The sequence below is a fragment of the Chamaea fasciata genome, unplaced genomic scaffold (assembly GCF_029207755.1).
Source record: "Chamaea fasciata isolate MVZ Bird 193981 ecotype frontalis unplaced genomic scaffold, bChaFas1.0.hap1 SCAF_3, whole genome shotgun sequence".
NCBI classification, from domain to species: Eukaryota; Metazoa; Chordata; class Aves; order Passeriformes; family Sylviidae; genus Chamaea; species Chamaea fasciata.
In genome coordinates, this window is record NW_027094088.1 from 80,103,348 (window position 1) to 80,128,786 (window position 25,439).

At 42.6% G+C, this 25,439-nt stretch overlaps 4 protein-coding genes across 12 annotated transcripts in view; 2 read left to right on the top strand and 2 right to left on the bottom strand.

Annotated features, from left to right (window-relative positions):
• Positions 1-1,996, top strand: part of ME1 (malic enzyme 1) — a 155,014-nt gene extending 153,018 nt beyond the window's left edge. For all 3 annotated transcript variants that reach the window (XM_066179615.1, XM_066179617.1, XM_066179616.1), the window contains exon 14: positions 1,641-1,996. In XM_066179615.1, coding sequence (XP_066035712.1) covers positions 1,641-1,799 — 159 coding nt within the window. In that variant the 3' untranslated portion in view covers positions 1,800-1,996. The remainder of the gene's footprint in view (positions 1-1,640) is intronic.
• A 1,503-nt stretch (positions 1,997-3,499) lies between these two features.
• Positions 3,500-7,917, bottom strand: RWDD2A (RWD domain containing 2A). 2 transcript variants are annotated; one of them, XM_066179619.1, is made up of 3 exons: positions 7,795-7,917; positions 7,019-7,237; positions 3,500-5,507 (listed from the first exon to the last, which is right to left on the bottom strand). In XM_066179619.1, exons 2-3 carry the CDS (start codon positions 7,214-7,216, stop codon positions 4,839-4,841), a joined length of 867 nt encoding a protein of 288 aa, XP_066035716.1. In that variant the 5' UTR covers positions 7,217-7,237; positions 7,795-7,917; the 3' UTR covers positions 3,500-4,838. The 2 variants fall into 2 exon arrangements, with proteins under 2 accessions (XP_066035716.1, XP_066035715.1); XM_066179618.1 differs by having other exon boundaries at positions 7,019-7,367.
• A 211-nt stretch (positions 7,918-8,128) lies between these two features.
• PGM3 (phosphoglucomutase 3) lies at positions 8,129-16,312 on the top strand. Its single transcript, XM_066179627.1, has 13 exons — positions 8,129-8,428; positions 8,708-8,913; positions 9,601-9,785; positions 10,093-10,160; positions 10,486-10,619; positions 10,775-10,970; positions 11,771-11,928; positions 12,334-12,417; positions 13,065-13,163; positions 13,479-13,595; positions 13,750-13,872; positions 14,620-14,793; positions 15,392-16,312. Exons 2-13 carry the CDS (start codon positions 8,710-8,712, stop codon positions 15,476-15,478), a joined length of 1,629 nt encoding a protein of 542 aa, XP_066035724.1. The 5' UTR covers positions 8,129-8,428; positions 8,708-8,709; the 3' UTR covers positions 15,479-16,312.
• DOP1A (DOP1 leucine zipper like protein A) overlaps positions 14,944-25,439 on the bottom strand; it is a 61,496-nt gene continuing 51,000 nt past the window's right edge. For 4 of the 6 annotated variants that reach the window (XM_066179623.1, XM_066179622.1, XM_066179620.1 and 1 more), the window contains 6 exons: positions 24,476-24,612; positions 23,107-23,162; positions 22,092-22,256; positions 21,007-21,136; positions 19,020-19,079; positions 14,944-16,900 (listed from right to left, as the gene is read on the bottom strand). In XM_066179623.1, coding sequence (XP_066035720.1) covers positions 16,595-16,900; positions 19,020-19,079; positions 21,007-21,136; positions 22,092-22,256; positions 23,107-23,162; positions 24,476-24,612 — 854 coding nt within the window. In that variant the 3' untranslated portion in view covers positions 14,944-16,594. The remainder of the gene's footprint in view (positions 16,901-19,019; positions 19,080-21,006; positions 21,137-22,091; positions 22,257-23,106; positions 23,163-24,475; positions 24,613-25,439) is intronic. The other 2 variants (XM_066179626.1, XM_066179625.1) reach the window with 1 other exon arrangement.

Consider the following 25,439-nt stretch of genomic DNA (forward strand, 5'->3'; position numbering starts at 1 on the left):
AACTACAGCGTGTATGTTCGTAGAGCACAGACTCTGCTGTTCACCAGAGTCATGCCAGCTGCACAGCTGAAGGGCTTTTGGCCCTTCATGGTTATCAGTTTCAACTTCTTCCTTGTCTTCTCTGACCTTTTTTTCTACAATTATTGTTTTCTCTCTTTTCACCTTACTGTAATTCCACTTCATATGCTTCTGAAAAAATAACAAGGTGCCCTCATACTTGAAACAGTTTCCATGGCTTCACTCATTCTGTATATTTAAGAAAAATCCTTCTCAAAGTTCATGTCTTCTTAGGCAAGTAGTAACTCTACTTAATACTAATGTTAATAAAAGTTACCTAAATTCCTCAGGCAAAATCAAACTGGCTCTGTGTTTGGCAGAAACACAGTGATAGAAATTCCTCCTCTGTTCATGTGTGTTATAGAAAATACAAAAGAAGGAAAATGTTACCAAGTGGTTCTTTCTGCCTGTTCTCTGTTGAAACTTAATTCCTGCAAACACTTATTCTGGCTCATACTACCCAACCCAAGAGGTTTAGCAACAGCCTCTGCCTTTTCCAGGAGAGGAACATTATCAAAATATTTTGGAATACCAAGCATTGGGTATGAATTCAGACCTTATTCAACCACGATAATTATGTGCACAGACCTGAAGATACCCTTATATAAACACCCAAAGTGCTTCTCTATCAAATTGAGTTGGGATTCAGATTAATCCTAGAAAAGAAGTCTTAATAAAGTGACTTGTGGTCTCAGCTTCTCACCAAACTAGAACATTTATGTTTTGAATAGAGCTATGGAAAGCAGGAAGAAGAATGTCTCCCTTTTATTCAAAGGAGGAGCATTAGAGTATTTGCCAAATAGTTTCAAGCAGATCTTTTCACAGTGCTGTTGCATAAAACCTGTCTGCCAGAATTCCTTTGTTTCACAGATAAATATCCAGCCTGAAGATATTTGTTTCTCAAGTAGGTGATCTTCAGATGTGAGAGGCTACCTTGATGTGTTGAGAGAGCTCCAACCCCTTCTAAACTTAATTTTTGTTGCAGCTGTGTTTATGATGCATAATTGATTCATTTAGGTGTGGTCTGGGTAAGGAAAGAGTGAGCAAATATTTGTATTTCCCCTAGCCATCCTGTGCACTGTGTAGGACTGTTTTTTTTTTTGAAGTATATCATCAAGCTATTGCAAATACTAAACTTCTCTAATATGCAAGGAGCATGGAAGCTTTGAACAAATCACAGCTTTTCTTACAGTGCTGGGAGGAAGATGGTAAACCAGGATAAAGTGATGAGAGAAAAGCAGAAATTGTATCTCAGTGCTTGGGGCTTGTGGAATATTTTATCCACCACTGCACTGTAAAAGCTAAGACACTCCTGTGCGAAGAAGAGCACTGTATTTGTAACAGTCTGAACATGTACTCCTGTTTAAAAGTAGTCCAAGCCAGAGCCACTTAAACACAAACATCATCTGTTGTAGTCTTATTCACAGGGTACTAACCTGGATCCAGTGTGAACACGGGTAACTGCCAGCACTAGAGAGGGTGAAGTCTCATCCTGATTTTGAACTAAGTCCTACTTTTAAATCCTGCTAAGTGTACTCAGATAGTTTATCAGCACTAATTAGGACTTTAATGCATCTTTCCAGATTGCAGAAGAAGCCTACAGGAAGAACACTGCCTCCACCTATCCTCAGCCCAAGGACCTCGAAGCCTTCATCCGCTCTCAGGTGTACAGCACTGACTACAACAGCTTTGTGGCTGACTCCTACACCTGGCCCGAGGAGGCCATGAAAGTCAAACTGTAAATATTTAATGAAGAATGAACAAATCAGCTGCAGTTAAAAAGCATTAAAATATTAAGGTTATTTCTGCCTAGGAAGCCTAAGAATAGCTAATTTTTTAAGATGCAGAAAACTTTTTCTAATTCACAGTAGTTGGTTAGAAACTCAGATTGAGAAACCATCAATTATACATCAGAAAATAAAAATTAATCTGAGAAATATATTTGCGTTTGGTTATTTTGATTGTTATTTCAATTGAGATGTCCTACACTACAGTTTGACAGATCTTTTTGAAACAAGTGGTTGTATCTTGAGTCAAGAGTTTTGTCACAAACATCAATGGGAACTTAAGCAGATAAATGGACACTTAAAAATCCATTTGCTGTTTTATCCATTACAGTCACAGTGTAATTTGCATTAATTGTGAACCTATTATTTAAAAAAACCCCAAACTTTAAACAACCATAAGGTTAGAATATTTTATTCCAGAGAAAATCCTTACTGGTCACTCTTGTGTGGAGTTAATGAAACGAAAATTTTCTAAAAGAACCAAACCTGAAGAACCTTTTTTTCACATCTAATTAGAACATTTTAAATTTACTAACAGTAACGTATAACAATACTAAAATTTACCATTAGCTAAGGTAATGTCCTGTATAAGATCAAGGATTTCATTCCCCCACCAAGATACCCACGGTTCTGATCCATTGCAAATGTTTGGCTAATTTCTTGAACTCCATGTTCTTGACAAAAAGGGAGTATCAAAATGCCTGGAATAGACTTTGAGGAATTATAAGCTGTTAAACAATTACCACTCCAAGAAAAATGTAATACATTTTGTGGATGGTTCTGGAAACAAAGGTTACTTGAACATTTTTTCTACTATCTGTTTCTCTCTAATCTTTGCTAGAGAGATTATCTCTAGAAAACCAAATATTTTTTTTTGTCTAGCTCTGTCACAGCTGCAGATTGCAGGTCCCAAATTCAGAAAGAGAGGTACCTTCTCCCTCACTGCCTAATGGGAACATGTCAACATTTTTCCCTCACTGGGCTTTAGGCAGAAGTTACGATCACACAAACAGTACACTTACCACAGTGAAGGAAAAGACATTAGTCATATTCTGAGCAACCAGAAACACTCTGCATTTCAGTGCCATCCTCTTCAGTGTATTGCTATTGTGAGAATGGTATTAAAACATTTCCTCGTGTTTCATTTGAAATAAAATAATACCAGTTATTTATGTTGTCATCAGCTGAGTCTGCTGAAACCCATACTTTGAACAGCTGCTGTTGAGTGCCTGGGTGTTGGAGTTGATCAGCCAGACCTCTGCAGCCAGCAGTGAGTCTGCTTTTATTGCTTGGTACCCACTTTCACATTAAGGCACTCAGGCGCAGAGTGGAAGGTGGTGGGCTGGTGGTCCTTCAAGGCACAGCTGCTGGGGACTTTTCAGTAGTGTTCTTCAACTACATATTATATTGATGACCTTTAAATATGATCATGCATTACGAACTGGAACAGTCACTATCCACATCCACATTCGGCACGCTTCCCCATAGGCAAACGCTGCCTCATGAACCATTAACAGCATTGCCTCTTACAAGCTGCGGGAAAATTCTCTCCATACTAATTTGACATGGAAAGGATTCTTCAAGTTATTTTTATTTTCATGTAGTATTAAATATATATATATATATATATATATATATATATATATATATATATATATGGGCTTTTTCCTATTTTCTGTATTTTACATGTATTTCCTTATGTTATGCAGGAAGGAAAACTAAACTTTGTCTCATCTGACCCATTTTCATTTCCAAGGTGTTTGGCCTAACACAGTGTTAACATAAAATGCCATGAACTGAACAGATGGAAGGTTGTTATTAACATAACCGGACGGGACACTTGGCTGTATGACATCCCTGTCTCTAAACTGAAGAGACATGGATCTGATGGATCAACCACTCGGTGGGTGAGAGTGGTTGGTTGCAAAGAGTTGCAGTCAGTGGCTCCATGTCCAAGTGGAGACCGGTGAGAGTGACATTCCTCAGGGATTGGTGGTGACATGGACGGTGGGACCGACTGCACCCTCAGCAGGTTTGCTGATGGCACCAAGCTACGTGGAGCAGTCGACATACTGGAGGGGAAGGGGTGTTATCCAGAGGGACCTGGAGAGGTGGGTCTGTGCAAGCCTCATGGTGTTCAAGGCCAAGTGCAAGGCCCTGCCCCTGGGTCGGGGCAATCCCAGGCACAAACACAGACTGGGCAGAGAATGGACTGAGAGCAGCCCTGAGGAGAGGGATTTGGTACTGGTAGACAAGAAGCTCAACATGAGCCAGTGATGTGCACTCGAAGCCAAGAAAGCCGAATGTATCCTAGGCTGCATCAAAAGCAGCATGACCAGCAGCTGAGGGAGGTGATTGTCACCTTGTTCTCACCTTCTGTGAAACCTCAAATGGACCATTGCATCCAGCTCTGACACATGAACATAAAAGGAACATGGAAGTCCAGAGGAGGGCCACAAAAAACGATCAGAGGGCTGGAGCACCTCTCCTATGACAACTGAGAGAATTGGGATTGTTCAGCCTGGAAAAGAGAAGGCTTTGGCAAGACCTTATAGCACTTTCCAGTACCTGAAGGGAGCCTACAAGAAGGCTGGAAAAGGGACTTTTTTACAAGCATTATGTAGCAACAGGACAAGGAAACTGAAAGAGAGTAGGTTTAGATGAGATGGAAAGCAATTCACACAGCACAGTACAGATGAGGAGACAGAAGTGTATAATTCCTAACACACTGTGGAATGTTTATGACCTTTCAAGTGCTTTGAGGCATGGCTCACAGAAGCAAATGCCAGTTTTAGAGTCTTAAAAAATCAGTGAACACGTCTCAAAAATATGTGGCAGTTCAGCACGAAAGCTGAGATTACCTACTTGAACCATTCACCTCAGATGTTAAAGTCTCCCTTTTCACAGTAGCTGTAAGGCAAAATATTTCACCGTTAGCAACGCCTCTTGCTCTCCAGAATTAGAACTCTTTATAAACAGTTTCTCTCAATTGTCTCAAAGTTTGCCTTCAACACCAAATAAAATCTGAAAAATGTGTCCACTTTGATGCTGTTTCAGGAATTCTAGAAACTGGCCAAGATCCATGTGATAGTCATTCCTCAGGCCATAATCACCATGTGCCTGAAACTGCAGGTCTTCAAAACTCTGAAAGAGACGAAGATGATCAATGCTTCCCTCTGTTTCTATATTCTCCACGTGCTTGCATGAAATATGCTTCCAGTTGGGATATCTAATAACACGCCAGAACTCGTCACAGTTTTCTCGGAGTCCCTCCACACAGATGACACCAGGTTTCCCAGTTAGGCAGAAGCCAGTCAGATTTAACTTCTTTGCAGAGTCAAAAATCTTTTTCCTCAGTTCCTGCCTGTATATGTGGTGGCTGTAGATCCACATGCGATGCAGCGTTTCCTTAACCCTGTCATCTTTAGAAGCACGCTCGGACGAGGCCTTACTGTTTTCCAGGAAAGGCAGGCTGTTGTCCTTCACCCACTGCACAGCCTCACACACACACAGCTCTCCTGAATCCAGAGAGCTGATGTGAGAAGCCAGACGAGTATTGAGCTGCAACTGTTGCTGTCTGTGCAGAGCATCTGATCTGGCAAAGAGCTGAGGAGCCACCTGAGGGTACATATGAGGAAGGAGAACCTGCAATTCCACCTTCACCTTAAAAACAGAGGACACACACAGAGAAAATCAATTCTGCAGCTACAGAAGACAAACTAGATTCTTCTTCCCTGTCAGAGGCAGATTATGAGGAGCTGTAATCAAGATTGCAGCATCCTACTGACTGGAATTAGTTCTACTTCCCTTTTGTCCCAATAACCCGTTCTTTTGTCTGTTCCTTCTGTTGCATCGTGCTGTCACTTTCACATTTTCCCATGTTATCCAGGCAGCTTTTGTGCTGTTCACAGAACTAATGCTATGGCTTGGGAGAAGGTACACAGTTACCCTCGAGGGATATTTCTAGCTCAGTGTTGCTACAGCAATGAACTGTTGGAGTCAAAGGCTTCTGAGAATCTCATCCCCTACCAAATGCACATGACTAATGAACTCAGCTCAGCTGCTGGAATAAAAGGCCAAGAGTTACATGAAATGGTGTTTGTGCCTGTACCTACTGTATATAGAGATATGTGGTAGGAATGTTGGAAATACTTGATCTTCAAGGTTGCTCCCAACCCAAACCATTCTGTGCATTACCATTATTTTAAGCAAGTATTCACTAGAAACAGGAATCAGGATTATAGGGGATGAAAAGATTGATGTACATTTCAGGTCAGGGAGACCTGTAGATTATCTTATCTGATCTCTTATGAACATTGGGCTGTTGAATTTCTCTTGATTATTCCTACAGTGCTTTCAGATGGAGCACCACAGTTCTTTGGCAGCTGAACTCTGCCTCCAGTCCAAGAGCAGGAAAGGATTTATGTGTCCTCAGTGCTTCAAGCTCCTGTAGACTATTAGGGGGTACTCACTACAGTGTACAATCATATGATTTAGTCCTGCAGAGAGAAGTGAATCATGAAATGACTAATTATCTTTCCATGTTCCTTGACACTCTGCTATGGGAAAAAACCCACTACTCCTACACAAGTCCTCTCCCTACATGGTTCATAAAACTTCTCTCTGAAGACTGATGAAAGGGTGTATTTTAGACAGATACCTAAGCTTGTACCTAAAGTTTCAAAAACATCATGAGTCTATCTCATTACCCAGTAATTGTTCTAATGTTTGATTACCTTCGTTCCATGGAAAATTACTTTTAGGCTGAGTTTGTCTGCTCTCTGTTTCCAGTCACTGCATTAGTATGCACTCGGACCTGCACTCGGGTTCTCTGTGCAAGTATTTACATCAATTAGTTCAATCCATTTCTTCAATCACTTAAACTGTTATAATCCTTATACTGCAAGTTTGGTTTCTCTGCTCATAGGCTGGTTTTGGTTTTGTGTTCTTGTGCCTCCTCACAATTGCATTCTGCCATTTGGGGCTATTTTTACATTATTGTATTTCTAACGCAGATGTCAGCAGCAGCTGAGATTTTCTATTACTCTTGCCTTTTCAAACAGCAAACAAACATGCAGTGGCTTTTTTACCCCTTCTTTCCAGGCAGAGTTTGCAAGTATGTGCAGGAGCAAAGACAACACCACCCATGAACAAGTCTCCTTGGCAGCTCTCACCTTCGCCTCCCCTACATCGAGAGCGATGCGGTATTCCAGCTGCGGGGGCAGGGCTCCGTCAACATTCCTCAGGTAGCGCTGGATGCTGGGCACGGCATCGGCATCCAGGCTGAATTCCCCTCTTCTGGGAAACATCGAAAGGAGCATTTCCACTTCCAGCAGCTGGAGCTCCAGGCATTCTTTTACCGTGACAGCCATTGCACTGCTCTCCGCGCACGCCTGGAACGAGGGACACCCCGCGTTGTCTGGGTGTCCCGGTTCAAGTCCAGCCGGCAGCCAAGCCCCACAGGGCCGCCTCCCCAGCCGCGGGATCGGGGGAGAATCGGAAGGGTAAAAGGCAGAAAACTCACTGGTTGAAATAAAGACAGTTCCTTAGGGAAAGCAAAAGCCAGGCACACAAGCAGAGCAAGGAATGAACTCCCTGCTTCCCATGGGCAGGCGGGTGTTTCGCCATCCCCAGGAGAGCAGGGCCCCATCACACCGAACGGTGATTTGGGAAGACAAACGCCATCTCTGCGAACACCCTCCCCTTCCGCCTTCTTCCCCAACTTTACATACTGATCATAATGTTCCATAGCCTGGAATGTCCCTTTGGTCAGCTGGGGTCACCTGTCCCGCCTGTGTCTCCTCCCAAGCACCCTCAGCCTCCCCACCAGGCTGGCAGTACAAAAATCAGAAAACACCTTGGCCCTGTGCAAGCCCTGCCCAGCAATAACGAAAACATCTCCACAGCATCATCACTGTGTTCAGCACAAATCGGAAACACGGCCCCGTACCAGCCACTGCGAGGAAAATTAACCCCGCCCGAGCCAAGAGCGGCGCACTGGGAGGGCAGCTCTGTGCGGGGCCGTGTGTCACGGCGACCTCAGCCGGTGCCCGCCTCCCGCCGCCGCCGCCATTCCCGGACGCGCCGCCGGACGCTCACGGGGTGGGCGGGGCGGCGCCTGCGCCGTTGCCGCTCCAGGCGGGGGCGTGGCCCAGGCGCCACGCGGCGGTCTTTGCCCCGCCCACCCGCCAGCCATTGGTCGGTTCCTCGGCGAGTGGGCGTGGCCGCGCCGGCTCCGTGCAGGGCGCGCCGCGGCGGCTCCAGCGGGATCGCGTCACACTCATCCCATTGCGCCCATCTCGTTCCACCCGTCCTGTCCCGTCCCGTCCCATCCCAGCCGGTGCGGCCGGGCGCCATCGCCGGGGGGTCCCGAGGGAAGCAGCCGTGCAGGGGGCGCGTGTCCGGCTGGCCCCGCCCGCCCGCCGGGCCTGGTGTCCGTCCGCCGGTCCGCACGGAGCCGCGACATCCCGGGGACACCGCTGGGGGCTTCCCTGCGAGCGCCTGGGGAGGCAGGACGCCCCGCCTTGAGCTCGGAAATCAGTGTATGGAGCCGCGGCCGGGCGCTCTGAGCGGCTGATGCCACGGTGAGAAACGGGAGGCTCCGCTGCGGGAATTTGTCAGGATCCCTGGATCCAGCCGACTGACTGGGAATCGTGGCTCTCCTCGCCTGGTCCCTGCGTGATCTGCTGATACTTGATCACCCTCTGTTTATCCGGTGCTGTCCTTCCCTGGTCCTGGTCCCCGCTGCGGTCCCGCCAGGGGATTGAGGGCAGCGCTTTAAGGCTCCCGCAGCCCTCAGAACGTGAAACTGATTGCAGCGACTTGTCTCCTCTCGCTTCCATCTGTGTTGTTTCCTTCTCTAGACATGGATTCGGAAGCCCTTAGGAAGTACTCGGCCCTGCACCCCAAGCCTGCCGGGCTGACCGTGCAGTATGGCACGGCCGGGTTCCGCACCCAGGCCGAGCAGCTGGATCACATCGTGTTCCGCATGGGCCTCCTGGCAGTGCTCCGGTCCAGAGCCGTGGCAGCCACCATCGGCATCATGGTTACAGCGTCCCACAACCCTGAAGTAAGAACCGCCCTTCCCTTAAACACGTCACCGGTTCCGTGGAATGGTGTGAAGTGTTTCGGTAGAAGAGCGGAAAGATGTGATCAGTTTGTTGGAGTCAAACCTCATCACAGCACTGAGAGACCAGATCCTGAAGACACTTGGCCCTGCTTAAAGCATTTAGCCTGCTCCCTGTAAATCTGAAGTTATTTTTCCCCTGTACACAGAAGTGGGATTTTTTTTTCTCGTGTGAAAATGGTGTAACACAGGAAACATTGCATTTTGCAATGTGGCTTTCTAATGTTGGGAAGCTAGGAGTAACCTTGAGAATAGAAGAACCCTTGAGTAAAGTCTGTAAGTTTTAAAAATAAACATGCAAATGCAGAGATTACAAATCAAGCATTTAGACTTTTGCTGCTGTAGAATATTGAAGGTTATTAGAATCTCCCCTTATGTAATTTTAATGTCAAATGAATTTCATACCAAAATTACAAGGGAGAAAGAGTTGGTTACTCAATATGCTTATTATAGTGCTTCTTTGGGGGCTTGGTGGAGGTTTAAATGAACAGCTAAGCTATTGCATCCCAGAGGTTCTCTACTTTTAAAGAAGCAATGTGGCTGAACCATGTGTTGTCTGTCTTCAAAGAGGTTTTATTAGTTCCCCACTTTTAGACTTACTGTTTTTTGTTCTTTTGTTTTTCTGCTAAGGAAGACAATGGTGTAAAGCTGGTCGATCCTCTTGGTGAAATGCTGCACCCTTCCTGGGAAGAGTATGCCACACAACTAGCAAATGCAGAGGAGCAAGAATTGCAGAAGGTGATAACTGAGATCTGCCAAAAGGCAGCAGTGAACCTGCACAGAGATGCCTCAGTTTTTATTGGCAGAGACACCAGGTAATTACAAAAGGTTGTAGATGTATCCTACTCTTATGGAAGTACCAGTGCTGTCTTCAGGGGAATTGTGTGGGTACTGTGTGATGTCCGCCTGTGTCCAGCACTTTACATGTGTTTGCAATCCCTGGGGGTGCTGGCTTTCAAACTTTATTGGGATTTGCCTAAAACAGAGAAAGGTTTGGGTTTCTTCACGGTGACTCTAAATCTTCTGGCAGGAAGCTTATAGAGTCTTCCACATGTGCTTCCTTCCCAAGTCCATAGATAAATGCCTTTGCCAAGGTTATCAGCTGTACTTGTTGTTTTCCAGGCCAAGCAGCAAGAAGCTGTCCCAGTCAGTTATTGATGGTATCCAGGTTCTAGGTGGTCAGTACCATGGTAGGTTACACTTAGGCCATTCTAATCTCATTTCAAGTTTATGTAAATGTGACTCCTTTATGCAGCCCTAAAGCAACAGCCCAGACACATTTCCGTCCTTGCTTGTAACAATCTTATTTCAGGGTGGTTGTATGGCTTTAATGCAAGGCAGGGGAGGGTTGTGTTTTCATAAGACAACTTGAAAAATCTCATATGTGTTTCCTGTACTGCTGGAAGTAGTAATTGTTGCTTGTAAGTTGTACATTTATCTGTTTACTGTACAACTTGTAAGCAACAATTAATTTGCAATTCCATTCTGAATGTTGTTCCTTTTATTTCACACTAGATTATGGTCTGGTGACGACACCACAGCTCCATTACATGGTCTGCTGTCAAAACACCCAGGGGCAGTATGGGAAAGCAACACTGGAAGGTTATTATGAAAAACTGTCCAAAGCTTTTATGGAACTGATAAAACAGGTGAATAGTAGGTGTTGTCTTCTTCATGCAAATGTAAAAAATTAATGTCTTCTGTTTGTTGACCTGTTTGGTCCTGAAGTTTCTAATTCAGCATGCTCTAGGTGTGGTTTCTCTAGGGTAACAATTCACTTTGCCCCTTCTTCCCTTGCGCTAAGTCTCACTGCTCTGGAGGGAGCCAGAAGCACCTGAAGGTTGACTGTGCCAATGGAATAGGAGCCCTGAAACTATCAGAAATGAAGCCCTACTTTCCACAAGAGGTGCTAATTCACATATATAATGATGGAACCAAGGAGAAACTCAATCACTTATGTGGTGCAGATTTTGTAAAAGTTCATCAGAAACCACCTGGAGGTATGTAGTCAGTAATTTTATGTTGCTTTACCTCCTCTGCAGGGTCTGGCAAAGGTCCACATCCTTGGGTAAGTGAAGCTCCCTGTTCCTTACTGGATGACTGCATGAATGGTTCTCCTTGTGCAATGGAAAGGGGCAATAGCATGGCCAGGTTTGGCACATCTCTCTGTTGGTCTGAACTGCTTGGAAGAGCACAGTGTCTCTCTGACTGGTTGAAATATGTTTGACAGTCTCTTCTAAATGTTAAACTGGCAGAGTCCAAAGATCAGTCAGGCCTGGCTTAGTGTTATTTGTTTTGCTCTCCCTTGTATTATGAAGAAACACTTTTCCGTGTTCCTGGAGAAGGGCTGGGTTAATTAACAGCTTGGTGCCAGCAGGCTGACTCATTGACATAAACCTGTGAGGAAATGATTTCAATCAATTTCCTGAGAATTGTGTAAAAGAAAACCCCTGAACTGGGAGAGCGGGCTGGTTTGGATATGAGATTATTTGAGGCTAAAACTGAGTTCTCCATTGCACAGCTGCCTCTCACTGCAACTGCTGGTCAAATCTGAACCACCAAGCTATGGTGTCGTTTCCCCTTCCCATGCTGGTTGTGTACTGGAGAAATGCAGTGCTGGGAGCAGCGCAATGGCAATATCTGCTGGGGATGGATGCTGCCTTTAATTGTGCCTGAGTCATTTGTTTGCAGACCTGTGCTCTGAAAAGAAAATGTGTTTTTCTAATCACTCACTGAAATAAATTACCTGATTTGGTTTCTTTTCCTGTCTTTAACTTGCATTTGTAACTCTGTGCACTAGGGCTGGACATGAAGCCCAATGAGAGATGCTGTTCATTTGATGGTGATGCAGATAGAATTGTTTATTATTTTAAGGACACGGCTGGCCATTTTCACCTGATTGATGGAGATAAAATAGCAACTTTAATTAGTATCTTCCTAAAAGAACTTCTTGCCAAGGTAACGTAACTCTAACATAAGAAATGAATGCTGGCATTTTAATTAGTAAAATAGTCTCAGGAAGCTGTGCAGCTTGGTATGTGGTCTCTCTACATCTACCTAAGGAGAACCAGCTTTAAAAAGAGATCAGTCCTGTACCTCACTGCTGTTGCCAAAAAGGGGTTTGGAAAGTCTGAGCTCAAAGAGCTGCTTCAGCCAGACCCAAGAAAAATCAATATGGGATGTACAAAGGCTTGAACAGAATTCATGTTGTTTTAAACATACACGTTCTCAGTGAGCTTGTGCCTCCCTCTGGTATGCAGGAGATTTAATTGCATTTAACAGTTCTGATTATCTTTCTGTTTATCCTTTTTATTTGGCTATGTATCTATTGGACAGTAAAACTTGGCTTATTGGTTTGCTCAGGTGAAACAGAACTTGAAGATGGCAGTGGTACAAACAGCTTATGCCAATGGGAATTCAACACGCTACCTCCAGGAAACACTGAAGGTATTCTCTGTGCTTTTTCTAGGTAGTTTATTTTTTTTTATTTTAAATTAAATGCCACTGCAATATGATTGCTAGAAAAATTAAAATCCAGCAAAAATAAATTACTCTTTCAAACCTCCAGTAATTCTAAATGGCTAAATTCTTGGTGGCAAAGGAGATGCAAGAGAGCGTAGCTTAAGAAGTTCTAGTCAGCTTTTATTAATTGAAAAAATGTTTTATGAAATCCCTTGGTACTTAAACAAACTGAGGACTTCATAGCTTTGCAACCCAGTCAGTAAAGACTCCTTGATACTTTGAGACTGATTGTTTCATTTTCTGCAGCAAGCTAAATTTTCAGGAATTGAGAGAAGGTCGTATTTCTGTTTATATGTGAATCAAGTGTGTTCCCTCAACCTATAAACTAAATTGGATTTTTCTAGGTTTGGAGTTTATTTCTTTAATTCTTTAATTGGGCTTTATTTACATGAATAAATGAAATATTTTTTAATTGGGTCTGCAGAAATAGTGGAGCATTTTAGCTCTGGGGCCTCAATGGCCATGAAACATGGGTTAGTTTCCAACAGTCCTTCCAGGTTGGTGCTCAGTTCCAGCCTGCTGAGGAGAGTCTATAACCTTTTTGTCATTCTCTGCACACCCTTGGGCTGCAGGTACCTGTGCACTGTGTCAAAACAGGAGTGAAACACTTGCACCACAAGGCCCAGGAGTTTGATGTGGGTGTTTATTTTGAGGCAAATGGACATGGCACAGTAAGTATGAGCATGTAATCCATGTGATCAGCCTCTTTGTACACAATTTCAGCTAAATGACGTGGAGAAGGAAGTCTTTTCACTCTCTGCTTAGTTTTATAAATGAGACTTTTTCTCCTTATTTGAAAATAGATGTTTACTCCTTCTGTCTTTATCACAGCATTGCCACCAGCTCCTCTATGCTTTATGGGGGAATGGGAATTCATGGTAGCAAACATTAATGATGGCTCTTTGGGCTTAGATAGTAGAAGTTTTGTCCTCACTACTGCATGAACCCTGGTTTCGTCTTGACAAGCTCTCATCTTTTTCTTCTAGGTACTGTTTAGTAAAGCTGCTGAAACTAAAATACGACAGCTGGTAAAAGAGGAGGAAGATGATGAAAAAAGAGAAGCCGCAAAGATGCTTGAAAACATGATTGACCTGATTAATCAGGTAAAAGCTGAGCGAACTGAACCGCGGTGTTGGCAGGGTTAGCTCCTGTTTGTGAGCTCCTGTCAGGCTGCTGCTGGGGACTGCTGGAAGCTTCCTGATGAAATCCTGCCTCCCCGCCTTCAATGCTGCAGTGTTTTTCCCTCCCTGTTGGCAGACTGTTGGCGATGCTGTCTCGGACATGCTGGTTATTGAAGCAATCCTGGCTCTGAAGGGTCTGACTGTGCAGCAGTGGGACGCTCTCTACACCGACCTCCCCAGTCGGCTGCTCAAGGTCCAGGTGAGTGACCAGCCACCGTGGCTGAGGCCACGGCAGCCTTTGGGGGCCCTGCTCACAGAATCTTTTGCCTGCACACATTTTGATAAGCTTTTTTTTAAAAGCTGAAACAGACCATGAAAGGGCAGAAATAGGCCAAAGAAGCTGGGGAAAAGTCCAGAGGATGGACAAGAATTTCACTTGGACTATATTAGAAATATGACTTTTAAAAAGATTAAATAATAGCCAACTATGTTTAATGGAAAAGCCTGACCAAAACTCTTCAAATTTCAACTTAAAATGAAATTCTAACTTTCAAATTAGAAAAATCCTATTTTGCTAAGGCCTCTGCCTGCTGGGCAGCTGGATTTTTCTTGCTGTGCCACTTTTATAGCTTCAATGTTCAAGCCTGTATCCTTTCCAGCATTCTAAGAGCTTGAGCAGAAGGTGGCATGTGGCAGCATTCTGTTAGACACAGTAAGGAAGCTCTGGGCTCTAAATGAACTGGAGGAAACAATTTAAGTTTCTGATCTACTGGGAGAAGCTGTAGCTTCACTTCAAGCTGACCAAGAAGGCATGTTCAGAACTGCCCCATTTTTTTGAAAGTGAGCAGCTGAGGCCTCTCAAGACTCAGTTAATAGATGCTGCAGGGATCCTAGGGACCCCAAGTGTTTGAGTAGCCCTTTATTAGCTCCCAAACAGAACTCTTTTCCAGGCAGCACAACACAGCCAACCCTGAATTTGTGTCCTGCCCTGTTTCTGATGCCTCAGGTGGCAGACAGGCGTGTGATTGACACAACGGACGCGGAAAGGCGAGCGCTGACACCGCCGGGGCTACAGGAGAAAATTGATGCCCTTGTAAAGAAGTACAAACTGTCCCGGGCGTTTGTCCGTCCATCAGGAACAGAAGACGTTGTCAGGATCTATGCTGAAGCAGACACACAGGTCAGAGCTTGACTCATTTATGAGTGGGCTTGTTCACATTAAACAATCTTCTGCCTAGCAGGGGATGATGAAGGAAGTCTGATTCCAGACTTGCCATTTAATCATGCTTAACAAATGCTAAATTTGGAAAAAAGACTGTGATCACAAAAAGCCACTTTGGATTTTCTTTTATTTAGAAAAGTAATGTTTAATGTTCTCAATGTTTATCTTCAAAAGGAAAATATAAATGTTTATAAAGGCAGATTTAACACCAGATGATTTTGAAAAGACAACCAGCCTTCTGAGAGCTCAGGATTAAGAAGAAAGTTACCAAGGCAGTCCTTAACTACACAATTTCATAAGAGGCAGAACAGAAAAAAATTTCTGGCTGTTAAGTTAGTCCAGATCAGAACTTAAAGGTGACAGCAAAAGCAGTGGTCTTGCTCTCCCCACTTCACATGCTCCTACCTCTCTTCTCTCGGCCAGCATGATGGCAGTGGCTGATGGAGCAATACAGGGAACACAGCATTTGCAGGAAAATGCTTGCCTTAGTGTGACATATTTGCTCTATTCTGCTCATGCTGACAGCAGCATAACTAACTTTTCCAACATTCCACAGGAGAATGCAGATGCACTCGCCCATGAAGTGAGCCTGGCTGTTTTCCACCTCGCTGGTGGAAAAGGAGCACCTCCCCAGCCTATATAATGAATGACAGTTAAAGCACACAGAGCCAACCCTTCCTGGGAGTAGCAAGGATTGATCAGAACTGAATGGAAGGTTACTCTGCTTATTCTTAACCTCCTTTAGCAATTTACCTCTTAAGGAGATGCTCTTGCTGTTGAGTGCTCTCCTCCCCAAGTTTGTCTAACTCTTGACAAGCCATGGCCATGTCCAGAAGAAATTCTGCCCCTCCCTGCCCCAGCTTAGTTCCTTGTCACATTGTGCCTGAAATCCAGCTCCCACACCTCAAAGCACTGGCCATGGCTGCACGGCCAGTGCTCTGCTGTGACTGTGCTCACAGTGGCTGCTGCAGAATCATCATCCCCACCTTCCCCCAGTAGCCCAGTCATCTGTGGGCAAACAGTGTAAGACAGAGGCCGTCACTAGTCTTCAGATTCAGTTCACCTCAGTTTGAGGGGGAAACAATATAATGAAAAAGAATATTTGCAAATAAGAATCTATTATTGCAATATTATCTTCATTAGAAACTTTATGACATTATTTAGAAAGTGATTTGCAGTAATATTTTTTATAATCACACTGGAGGGAAGGGACAGAGACAAGTTTGTCTTCTCTGGCCTTAATTGTTCCCCAGCACCACAAAGGGGCTGGGCCAACAGGATGCAATGTTTTAAACACACCAAGTATCCTCCTTGGCATACTTTTGTTCAGGGTATCTACTTCTGACAAACAGTTCATGGTAGTCCTGGATTAACTCCTGCCATAATAGCATTTTACAGGTTATTAAATAAGCACAAGTTCCAATACATCTTAAAAAACAAAACAACACAAAAATAAACTGGAAACAAATTGAAAAAATGTGCACCTTGTATTTTTTTTTTCATTTTTTTAAAGACAGAACTCAAGACAACAAAACATTTACTGTAAATAGTAGGCACTATAATCAATATGAGCCACCAATATTTAAACTTGATTCAGGCCACATCCAGAACTTCTCTTATTTACAAATATTTAACTTAAATACAACATTAAGTATTTCATTACATACAAAATAAGAAAAGAATACTATACAACTGGGAAAGATACAGTATTTAATTTAGATAGTTACACTACATATAGGCTGAGTAGTACCAGTTTGGTTCATGATTTTATGACGCCTTCAAGAAAATCCTTCTCAACCATTTCTTCTATCTTCTGTCTTGCTTTGCTGGAGAAGGTCTTGAGGTTCTCCATTTTTATGTCCTTACTCGGAAAACAGTTGGGGTAAAGGACAGGGCTCCCTGAGTGTCCAACGCATCTGCTTGTGACTTTGCTGTTAAAAACTTGGCTGAGTACATTGAAGAAAGGCAAGAGCTGCTCAATGCTGCGAACGGTGTAGATGGTTAAAAGCAAGTGACCTGGTTCCCAGCTTAGTGTTTTCCCTGAGCCATCCTCCTCTGGGTTTTTCTGCATATACAGAGACATGGGAAATAATACAGGACAAAACAGGAAAAGCACAGGTGAAAATGAAAGACTAATGTATGATATAGTACTTTTCTAAAGTCCAAAATTATTTGTCCTACCCACAAAACACACCAATGCTGAAGTCTAGCTGCCAAAGCAGATCCTCTGCTCCCCCTCGCCATGCCCTGCAGAGACAGTGTCTGGGAGTGTACAAGTGGCAGTCAGCTGATGCTAATGGAAGAGCTGCAGTGGGCATTCGAGTCCCACACCTCAGCCCAGGGCTGTCCCAAAGCAAGGCAGCCCTGTGGAGCTGCTCCCAGGCAGCACCCTGTGGGCAACACAAATGGCCCAAGCTGGTGACAGCTTCACCAGCTACTTCAGCTGCTTTCCAAAGCAGGCTCCTCTCTGGTGACACAAACACACTTCACCAGCTGATACTGCCAGCATCAGTGACGATAAACGCCAGAGGAGGTTAAAATAGATACAAAGCATTTTCACTTTGCAGATTGAGTTCAGAGTTTTTGGGAAGAGCAAAAAGCAGTGCTATTTCTAGTATCACAAATAACACACGTGGACATTCTGAGAAACACTTGAAGTTCTCAAAGGAAAATGGCTCAGTTACTCCTTGTGTATTCTCAGAAGAGCTCAGTTACTGTGCTCCTTCCATTTCACGGGTGGGGAAATGTCAAAGGAAAGAATTTCAGGAACCCCACAAGCGAAGGCAGCAGTCACACACCAGATGCTCACCAGCAGCAGCACATTGCTGTAACCCCATGCTTAGGGCTGCCTTAAATATCTGCATTGAAATACCCAAGCACCAACATCCATATTCTTGTACAGTGCTTCCTTATTTCCTTTATCTCTGAGTCAAAAGCCATATTCAAATTTAGACAGTAAGGTACTATCACCACTAGAAACCCCTTGTTTGTACTGTTACTGACAAACCAGTACAGAGTGTCTACTATGAAGCAGAATTCCAGCAGTACTGGATTTTATTCTGCAAGGAAGGAGAAAAGAAGCACAAAGGCCTCACAAAGAAGAGCCACCTGTGGATCCACCCCTGTCCCACCTGTGCCCCACTGCCCTGGTAGCACCCATGGCTGAGGCAGGGGGTCCACTCGGTAATGAAGGAAGAATGCAGGGGAAAGGACAGCAGTGGGAGCAGAGCATAAGGTAAGGATCACTGATTACACAGCCTTTGAGCAAGTAGATGTTTTTCAAGACATGATACTTAAACAAATACAGGTTTTGCCCTTTAAATGAAGCAACTGTCCTGCAGTTGAGAAGCCTACAAGGCATCCATTTTGCAAACCCCAATTAGGTTTAAATTCAGTATGAATGTATCTGGTGGTTTGGCTCTCTCCTACAGGAGATCACTATTTTACAAGACTTTACAAGTCTTCTGAAAAGAAAGGCTTACACCAAACCACAGCAGAGGGAAGACTAAAGTTCCAACACAAAAGGAGTTGTTGATGCCTCCTTTTTTAAATTAAACTACTAATTTTTAAGAGTTTCTCCTTAAAAAACTTCTAATTGTATTCACAGAGTAGAAGTTTCTTCCATACTCTTTCTGTACCATGCTGAGCATTACACAGTGGTGAGCAGGATGTGCCCGCAGCAAGTGTCAGTGTCCCACAGCAGCCAACCTAATGGGGTGCATGTGCAAATTCCAACTCTGAGCAATGAAATAGAACCTGTCCAAGCCATTTCCTCATGGCAGTATTGGCTAAGCCAACACCACTATTTCCAGAGATGCTTAAAATGACAGTTAATTTGATGGAGACCAACCAGGGATTGTCTGTTTCTCACCTGCAGTTTGACAAAAATTATTTTATGATTTAATTTTATGATTTGCAATCATAATTGTTCTTAGAACTAACATCAGCTTTTTGTAATCTATTTTGTACAGGAAACCAACTTAAAAACTTTTCTTTTTTTTTTAAAATTAAAGTTATCTATAAAAATAAGGGTTCTTCTACCTCAAATTCTCTCAGCTTTGTTCTATAAAAAATCTGATCTCTCTTAGTTCTTACTGAATGCTAAATAGTGCCCAGGGCCTTGAGGTGATGGTATTATTATGGCAAGCCTGTTTCACAACTCAAGCATCAAAGGCCACCCTCACCTGATGCTTGGCCATCTCCATTCCCTCCAAAACCACCGTCTTAAAGTCCTCCTGTTTGTCCTGTGGAAGGAAAGAGAACTTTCAGACTGCATTTCATATATGAAAAGAATACTCTGCCGTGAAGGCCGTGCAGTTGCTTGGTTGGGTGCTGTGCTTCAGCTACAAAAATCACCCACCCCGACAAGTCCATGATCCAGAAATGGCAGACTCAAGCTAGTATGGCCAAGACACTACTAGACAAAACCAGCACTGCCAGTTTGTGCCTCTCTTTATTTCCAGCACTGCCAAAGGAGGTTTTTAAGCACATTTCCCTCAGATAACAGAGCCTGAGCAACATCATACTACATGAATCTAAACATGAGTCAGAGTGCCCTGAAGGAATGTAAGGATCCACTCCATTTTTCTAAGAAAACCCCACAGCTATACGTAATAATATTCTCCTCTGCATAAAAAAAGAAATGGCTTGAAGTCAATATTCATTATCTCATGTTTATCTCATCATCATACACCTACCTATGGTTCAGTGTGCAACTGCTGCCATGACTAAGGGGTTCCAGAAATTCCAGAAAGTTTTCTGAACTCTTGAAGCATACTGTGGGAGTCCTGACTTCAGGTGTCTATCTCAGCATACAGTACTTACCAGCAGCATGTATATTTATAAATGACACATGATATATAAATTCATACACAGAGATTACTTGGAGTGTGAAAACATTCTAACAGATACTACACTGAACACCAGGGTTAGAGGATGCCTAAGAAGCAGGCAGTTGAAACTCATTACTCCTTTATACATGCAAGACGAGAAATTTAGTCTCATCTTCATGGTCCAAAAATGATAAAATTCAAAATACAGATATGCTTCAGATATTAGTTTTATCCCCCATAATTGTGAACCTTGCTTCAATAGTTCAGATCTGCTTGCAACTAAGTTATCCCTAAATTTAATGGAGCCACTTGTATCTCAGTGGTAGTTCCTTTACTCACTGAAGACCTAAGAGGCTGTAAATGCAGTAGTTACAGCAAGCAGCAAGTGTTACAGCCCTGACAAAGTCATCTATACAGAGATAAACCTGAGAATGAAACTTCAAAACTTTCTGCCATATGGCTTTGCACTTCCTCCCTGCTGCCCTGTCTCACCCATCAACACTTCCCAGTGAACTGCCTGTCCAAAAGGGCTCTGTCCTCACAGCAAGAGCAGCAGAATATCTGACACCAATGTTCTTAGTTGTGGCAGCAGAAGGGATCTCCCTGGGACAGGGCTTGAACAGCTTCCATCAGCTTCATCAGCAGATCAGGCCTCCAACCCCACAAACTGGGCGTTTAATACATCCCATGCACCAAGATAATGACAACCCTAAAACTGCTCCCAACTCTACAAATGGTGCAGCCAAGATTTCCCCAGAACGGTTTCTACTGATCTCTGCCTTCTTCCTTTCATCACAGTCCCAGGCTCTGCTCAGTCTCAACACTCTTAGTTCTGTCATGTTTAGGAATGCAACAGGTTTTTAAATAATTGATTGTTATTAACGAAACTGGTTTTCTCCTTCAAAAAGTACGTAGTCAGACTAGTATTTACATATATGACTGGCCATCTCAAAGTGATTTTATGTTAAAATATATTAGATAACGGAGCATAGTTTACTTTTTAATTAAATAATACTTTTAATTTAAAAATCCAAAGTCAGTGATCATAACCATTTTGTCCACAACAGATTATGGTTTTTTTCTGTTGTCTGTTAGATTAAGTTTGGGGCTTTTTTGTTTGGGTCTCAGGTTTTTTTGTTTGATTTGTTTGTTTTCAATACTTACATGTTGTTTTTGCCTGATATTGACTTGAGATTACTACAGCTGGAATCTCCTACACCAGAAAAAATTCCTTCCATTCTTCATTGTTAAAAAAAAATAAATATCCAAACCCAAACACTGCTATGAGTTACTGTACATGAAGCTTTTCAGTGAAAAGCAAAAGAAAAAAGCAACATACCTTTGCTTTTTTTCGCAGCAGCTTTGCCAGACGCACCACATAGGGTTTGAATTCCCTCTGATGTGTTCCTTGTCTTCGTACTTCCAAGCCTGAATCATCTGATGCTTCTGGAATAAAAGCCCAACGATACCTGCCATGAGAAAACACAAGCAGATGTTACCCATACTGAACATGCAGGCCTTTCTGAGCAATCAAAAATATGAATGGATTAGGAAATCTGGTGAACTATCAGAGAAGAAGGGAAGAAAAAAGAAACCCAAGTCAACCCTCACAAGAAAAACTAAATTAAAAAAACCTTCAACATTAGATTTAGAAATACTACAGGGCACAACCTGACACAGTGTGTGCAAATCCTTCCAGTCTCCAGTCCACATGAGCGTCTTTTAAACTGTAGGATAGTTAGGGGTGACCAAATGTCTACAGGGCTGTGCCAGGGCAGCAGCCCTCACACAGTCACCAGCACGCAGTGTAAAGGAAGAGGCAGGATACTTTCTTTTGTCCTTTGTGGTCTCTCATTCCCAGGACCTCCAGCAAATGCCAATTGCTTTGCATTCATTTTTTAACAATGGAGCAGGATTGCAGAGGCACTGGTAGTTTGTACACATGCCCACTACTGACCAATAAAAACCTATGGGATCCCCTTTCTAAGAGGGTTTGTTGCCACATCTTCCAGATACAGTGTGTAAGAGTAATTTAAGCAAGTCATGCTGAGATGACATGCAGTCCTCTGATCTCATGCGTTACTCACTGAGATGGGTGGGTGTATTTTTGAGTTCTTAAGCATTACTGCAACTCAGTACTTTAAAATTAAAATACTTGAATAAATCACTACTACTGATGATCTCTCAAGTGTGGCAAATCTCTTGCCACAGGCTAAATCAAACCAGCTTGAACTAATTTGATATGCAGCACCATTTGCCCTGGGGGCCATCCAGATATTGTGAGGGAATGAACTATAGGCTGCCCTGGCTGAAGTCCAGAGAAAAAAGGGAAACAGAATTCCAAAGACTCTTTCATACGCTAGAATTTTACCAAGAGACATGGAAAAACATCCAAAAACTTAAATGACAATGTTTTCTACTCACATCTGAAACTGAGGCAGGTTTTCAGATGGTAAAGCTAGAGCCAAGTCCAGAAATTTGCAAGCAGACAAATACAGGTTCAACCACCTCTGGCTGTTGTAGGATGTGGAAAAGCCATTGCCACCTGTGTAAGTTGTCTCCAAACCAGCAACAGATGGGCCAGAAGTTCTAAAATATATTATAGCAGGGAGGTGAGTCATAATAACCTTCTGCCACAATGGAAACTTTATTTTTCTTACTTGCCTTTACAAACACACAACTCTTCATCTACCAGCGTAATCCTGAATCCATAAATCAAATCCCAACACAAGTCTGTGCCATGAGTGCAGTTGTGCATGCATATATATATATATGTGTGTGATAAAATGTCAATATATAGTGAATGTGCTGCGCTGTATCTTATTCCCAGATATTCAAATTATGAGGAAGTTTAAAATTGTCCGTCATATTGATACTACTTAATTTGAAGCAAAAACTCTCCAAAAAACCAAAGAAAACCTAGTGAAAAAAGGAAAAAAGTGAGCAAAACTTGGGCAAATAACTGGCTCATTTGAGAAATCTGCCTCTGCTGCTAGCATTGACTGAAATTGGATTACACTGTACAGAAAATCATCTACCTCACTTTTCTAGTACCAGAAGAAACTATGCCTTTATTCAGACAAAAAAAGTGCATCAGTCTTATTTAGAGTAAGGGTATGACAGAAAAAGTGTAAGTCATGCCATGCATAATTTAATTGCAGCAGCAGTGCATTTTAGTCAGGCAGACACTGTAATACAGACACTTGTATTGTATAATTTCCCTTTGTGATTTATGAGCAATCTGACAGCAGGACTTCTTTTGTTTTGTCCAGAACAGTCTGTCCCTGGTACTGCAGTCAGACTGAACTACCATTTACTTGTTCTTCTCATTTGAGCTCAACAACTCTAAGACAAATTATTTTAAGGAATGACTCAACTGCCCATGAGCATACCAAGGGATTTTTATAAAGTTAAACAAACAGGAAGTTCATACATTTACCTGGAAATGTCTTCATCAGCAGTGAGCTCCTGTTCCATCAGTAAAAACACTTGCACCTGAAGATCAAATGCTACATTTTAATACAATTTTTAATGGACTGTGACTCGGGAAAACACTCTAGGAAAGCCTGAGTAATAAGCCTTAGACAAATAGTTTGGAGCTTTATCTCCTCTCCTGTATGAGTGCACACTGGCACCCTAAAGCTCTTTCATCCCTTATATATAACCTGAATAACACAAAGACCACCAGGAACTGTCTCTTTTAAGGCCAGGAAAGCTCTCAAAGGCTAATCCCCTCCACTACCTAGAAAGAGAGCAAGATCTAAATGAAATGAGAATAAGGGATCATTTAATGGAGCAGTGAGGCTCAGGTGTGAATTCCCAGAAGCACCACAGTCCTTCTAACTGAAAGTAGTTCCAAGACTGTGGTAACTTGTGTAAAGGCCAGGGGACAGCACAGGAATCAGAAGACCACACTGAGTGGAATAGGTTTTATAGCATTTATACCTTTGACAGGCTTAAAATTAAATACATCTATTGTTAAAACAACACACTTTAAAATATTTTATATAGCTCTTCTCCTTCTATTGCTTGGATCTGTGGTTATGCAAGGGCTAGGTTGGGCACCTGCAGATTGACAAAATATCACCACAGCAATGATTCTGGTTTGCTCCCTCTGTTATTCAGTCCCTTGGGAACTCCTTGAATAACAGGCTGAACAGATCACAGCATGCACTAATCACTCCCCTCCATTCTCACTGCCAAAGCTGAAACCCCAAGGAGCGTGTCAAACAGCCAACACAGGAGATTCTGCAGGTAGAAGCTCTGGAAACAGATACTTCTTTTGTTTTGTTATGAAGAGTAAAATGAGAAAGAAGAAATCTGAACCAAGCCTTGTATAAATCTAGTCACAAAATTTAGCCACAATGTGACCTGAATGAACATCAACAGCCAATAAAACATGGATTCTGACTCCTGTACGTGGATTCTCATCCCCATTGCTGGAAGAAGAATGACCAAGAAAGAAGAAACAGGGGAAACTGAAAAAGAAGAGCAGGAGTGGGAATGGTAAAGAGGGTACATATACATAAGCAGAAACTAGAGTAGGATTCAATAGGGAACAATGAGGGCAAATGCAAATTTAATTCAGGAGACAGCTGAATAGCTGAAACAGTGTAAGCCAACAGACACTCAATTTCATCACAAAAAACAGACATGAGGATTATGAAAATAAGTCAGCTTTCAATTTGTGGCCATTGCACATTTATTTGTACAATCTCTAGAAGAGATTTTCTTAAAAATCTTAAGGACGAATGAGGTTGTGTCTCAGATGTGCACCAGTCCTCTAAATAATGACACCCACAACTCACCAGTTCAGTGATCATGGTTGGCCAAAGTGAGGTAAGGTGCTGTGGAGACATTCTTAAAAGCAATACTCTGAAAAACAGGAACACTTGGGAATGAAGGGTGGGCACCTGTGGCAACCGGAGACTTTCTACCAGCCTTTCTGAAACAAAAAGCCAAGAAAGGTCCCTCAGTTCAGAATAATTCCAATGAGAATTTTCTCCTTCTCTCACTTACTCTCAGTGTTAACTTTAAGTATCTGCCCCATTACTGTTCCAGTACTTTACTAGTTTTATTCTGTCAACATGAAGAAATAACCACTCCACCACAGGAGGAACAAAAGAGAGAAACCTCTAAACAGTGCAGTTGCCTATTTCAGTTCTCTATATAAATGCAATAGTGCATCTGGAAACTTTGCTTATCTTATGCAGAGTTTCACTCATTACAACAGGAGGAGTTAACAGATTCCAATAATACAAATAATACAAAATAATACAATAATACAAAAACAGCCTGAACAACTCAGATGTATTATTGTTATTAAAACACTGCACCATCATAGTACTTGAGAAATTACAAAGGGATGATACAGTTTTATTGAATTATGATCACCTCTAGGCATTTGATATATACAGAGGCAGACACAAAGAAATTTTTCAGTCAAACCAACACATCCATGTTGCAGTAAAATCACCTGATCCCATGAACATAGTAATCTCAGCTACTGACTTGACTGGAAATAAAAAAAAACAACCAACCAAAAAAACAAACAAAAAAAACTCACAAAAGGAACATCCAACCAACAAACCAAATAATTTTACAAAAAATAGATCCCAGAACAAATGAAACAAAAAACTTGATGCAACTGATTTTCCATATAGAAAAGACCAAAGTGTCCCTTTGGTGACATAAAAAGACAATACATCTAAAAGCTGTTGCTGTAACTATTAGCATCGTCTTAAAAAAAAAGATCCAAGCAATTCCCATTCC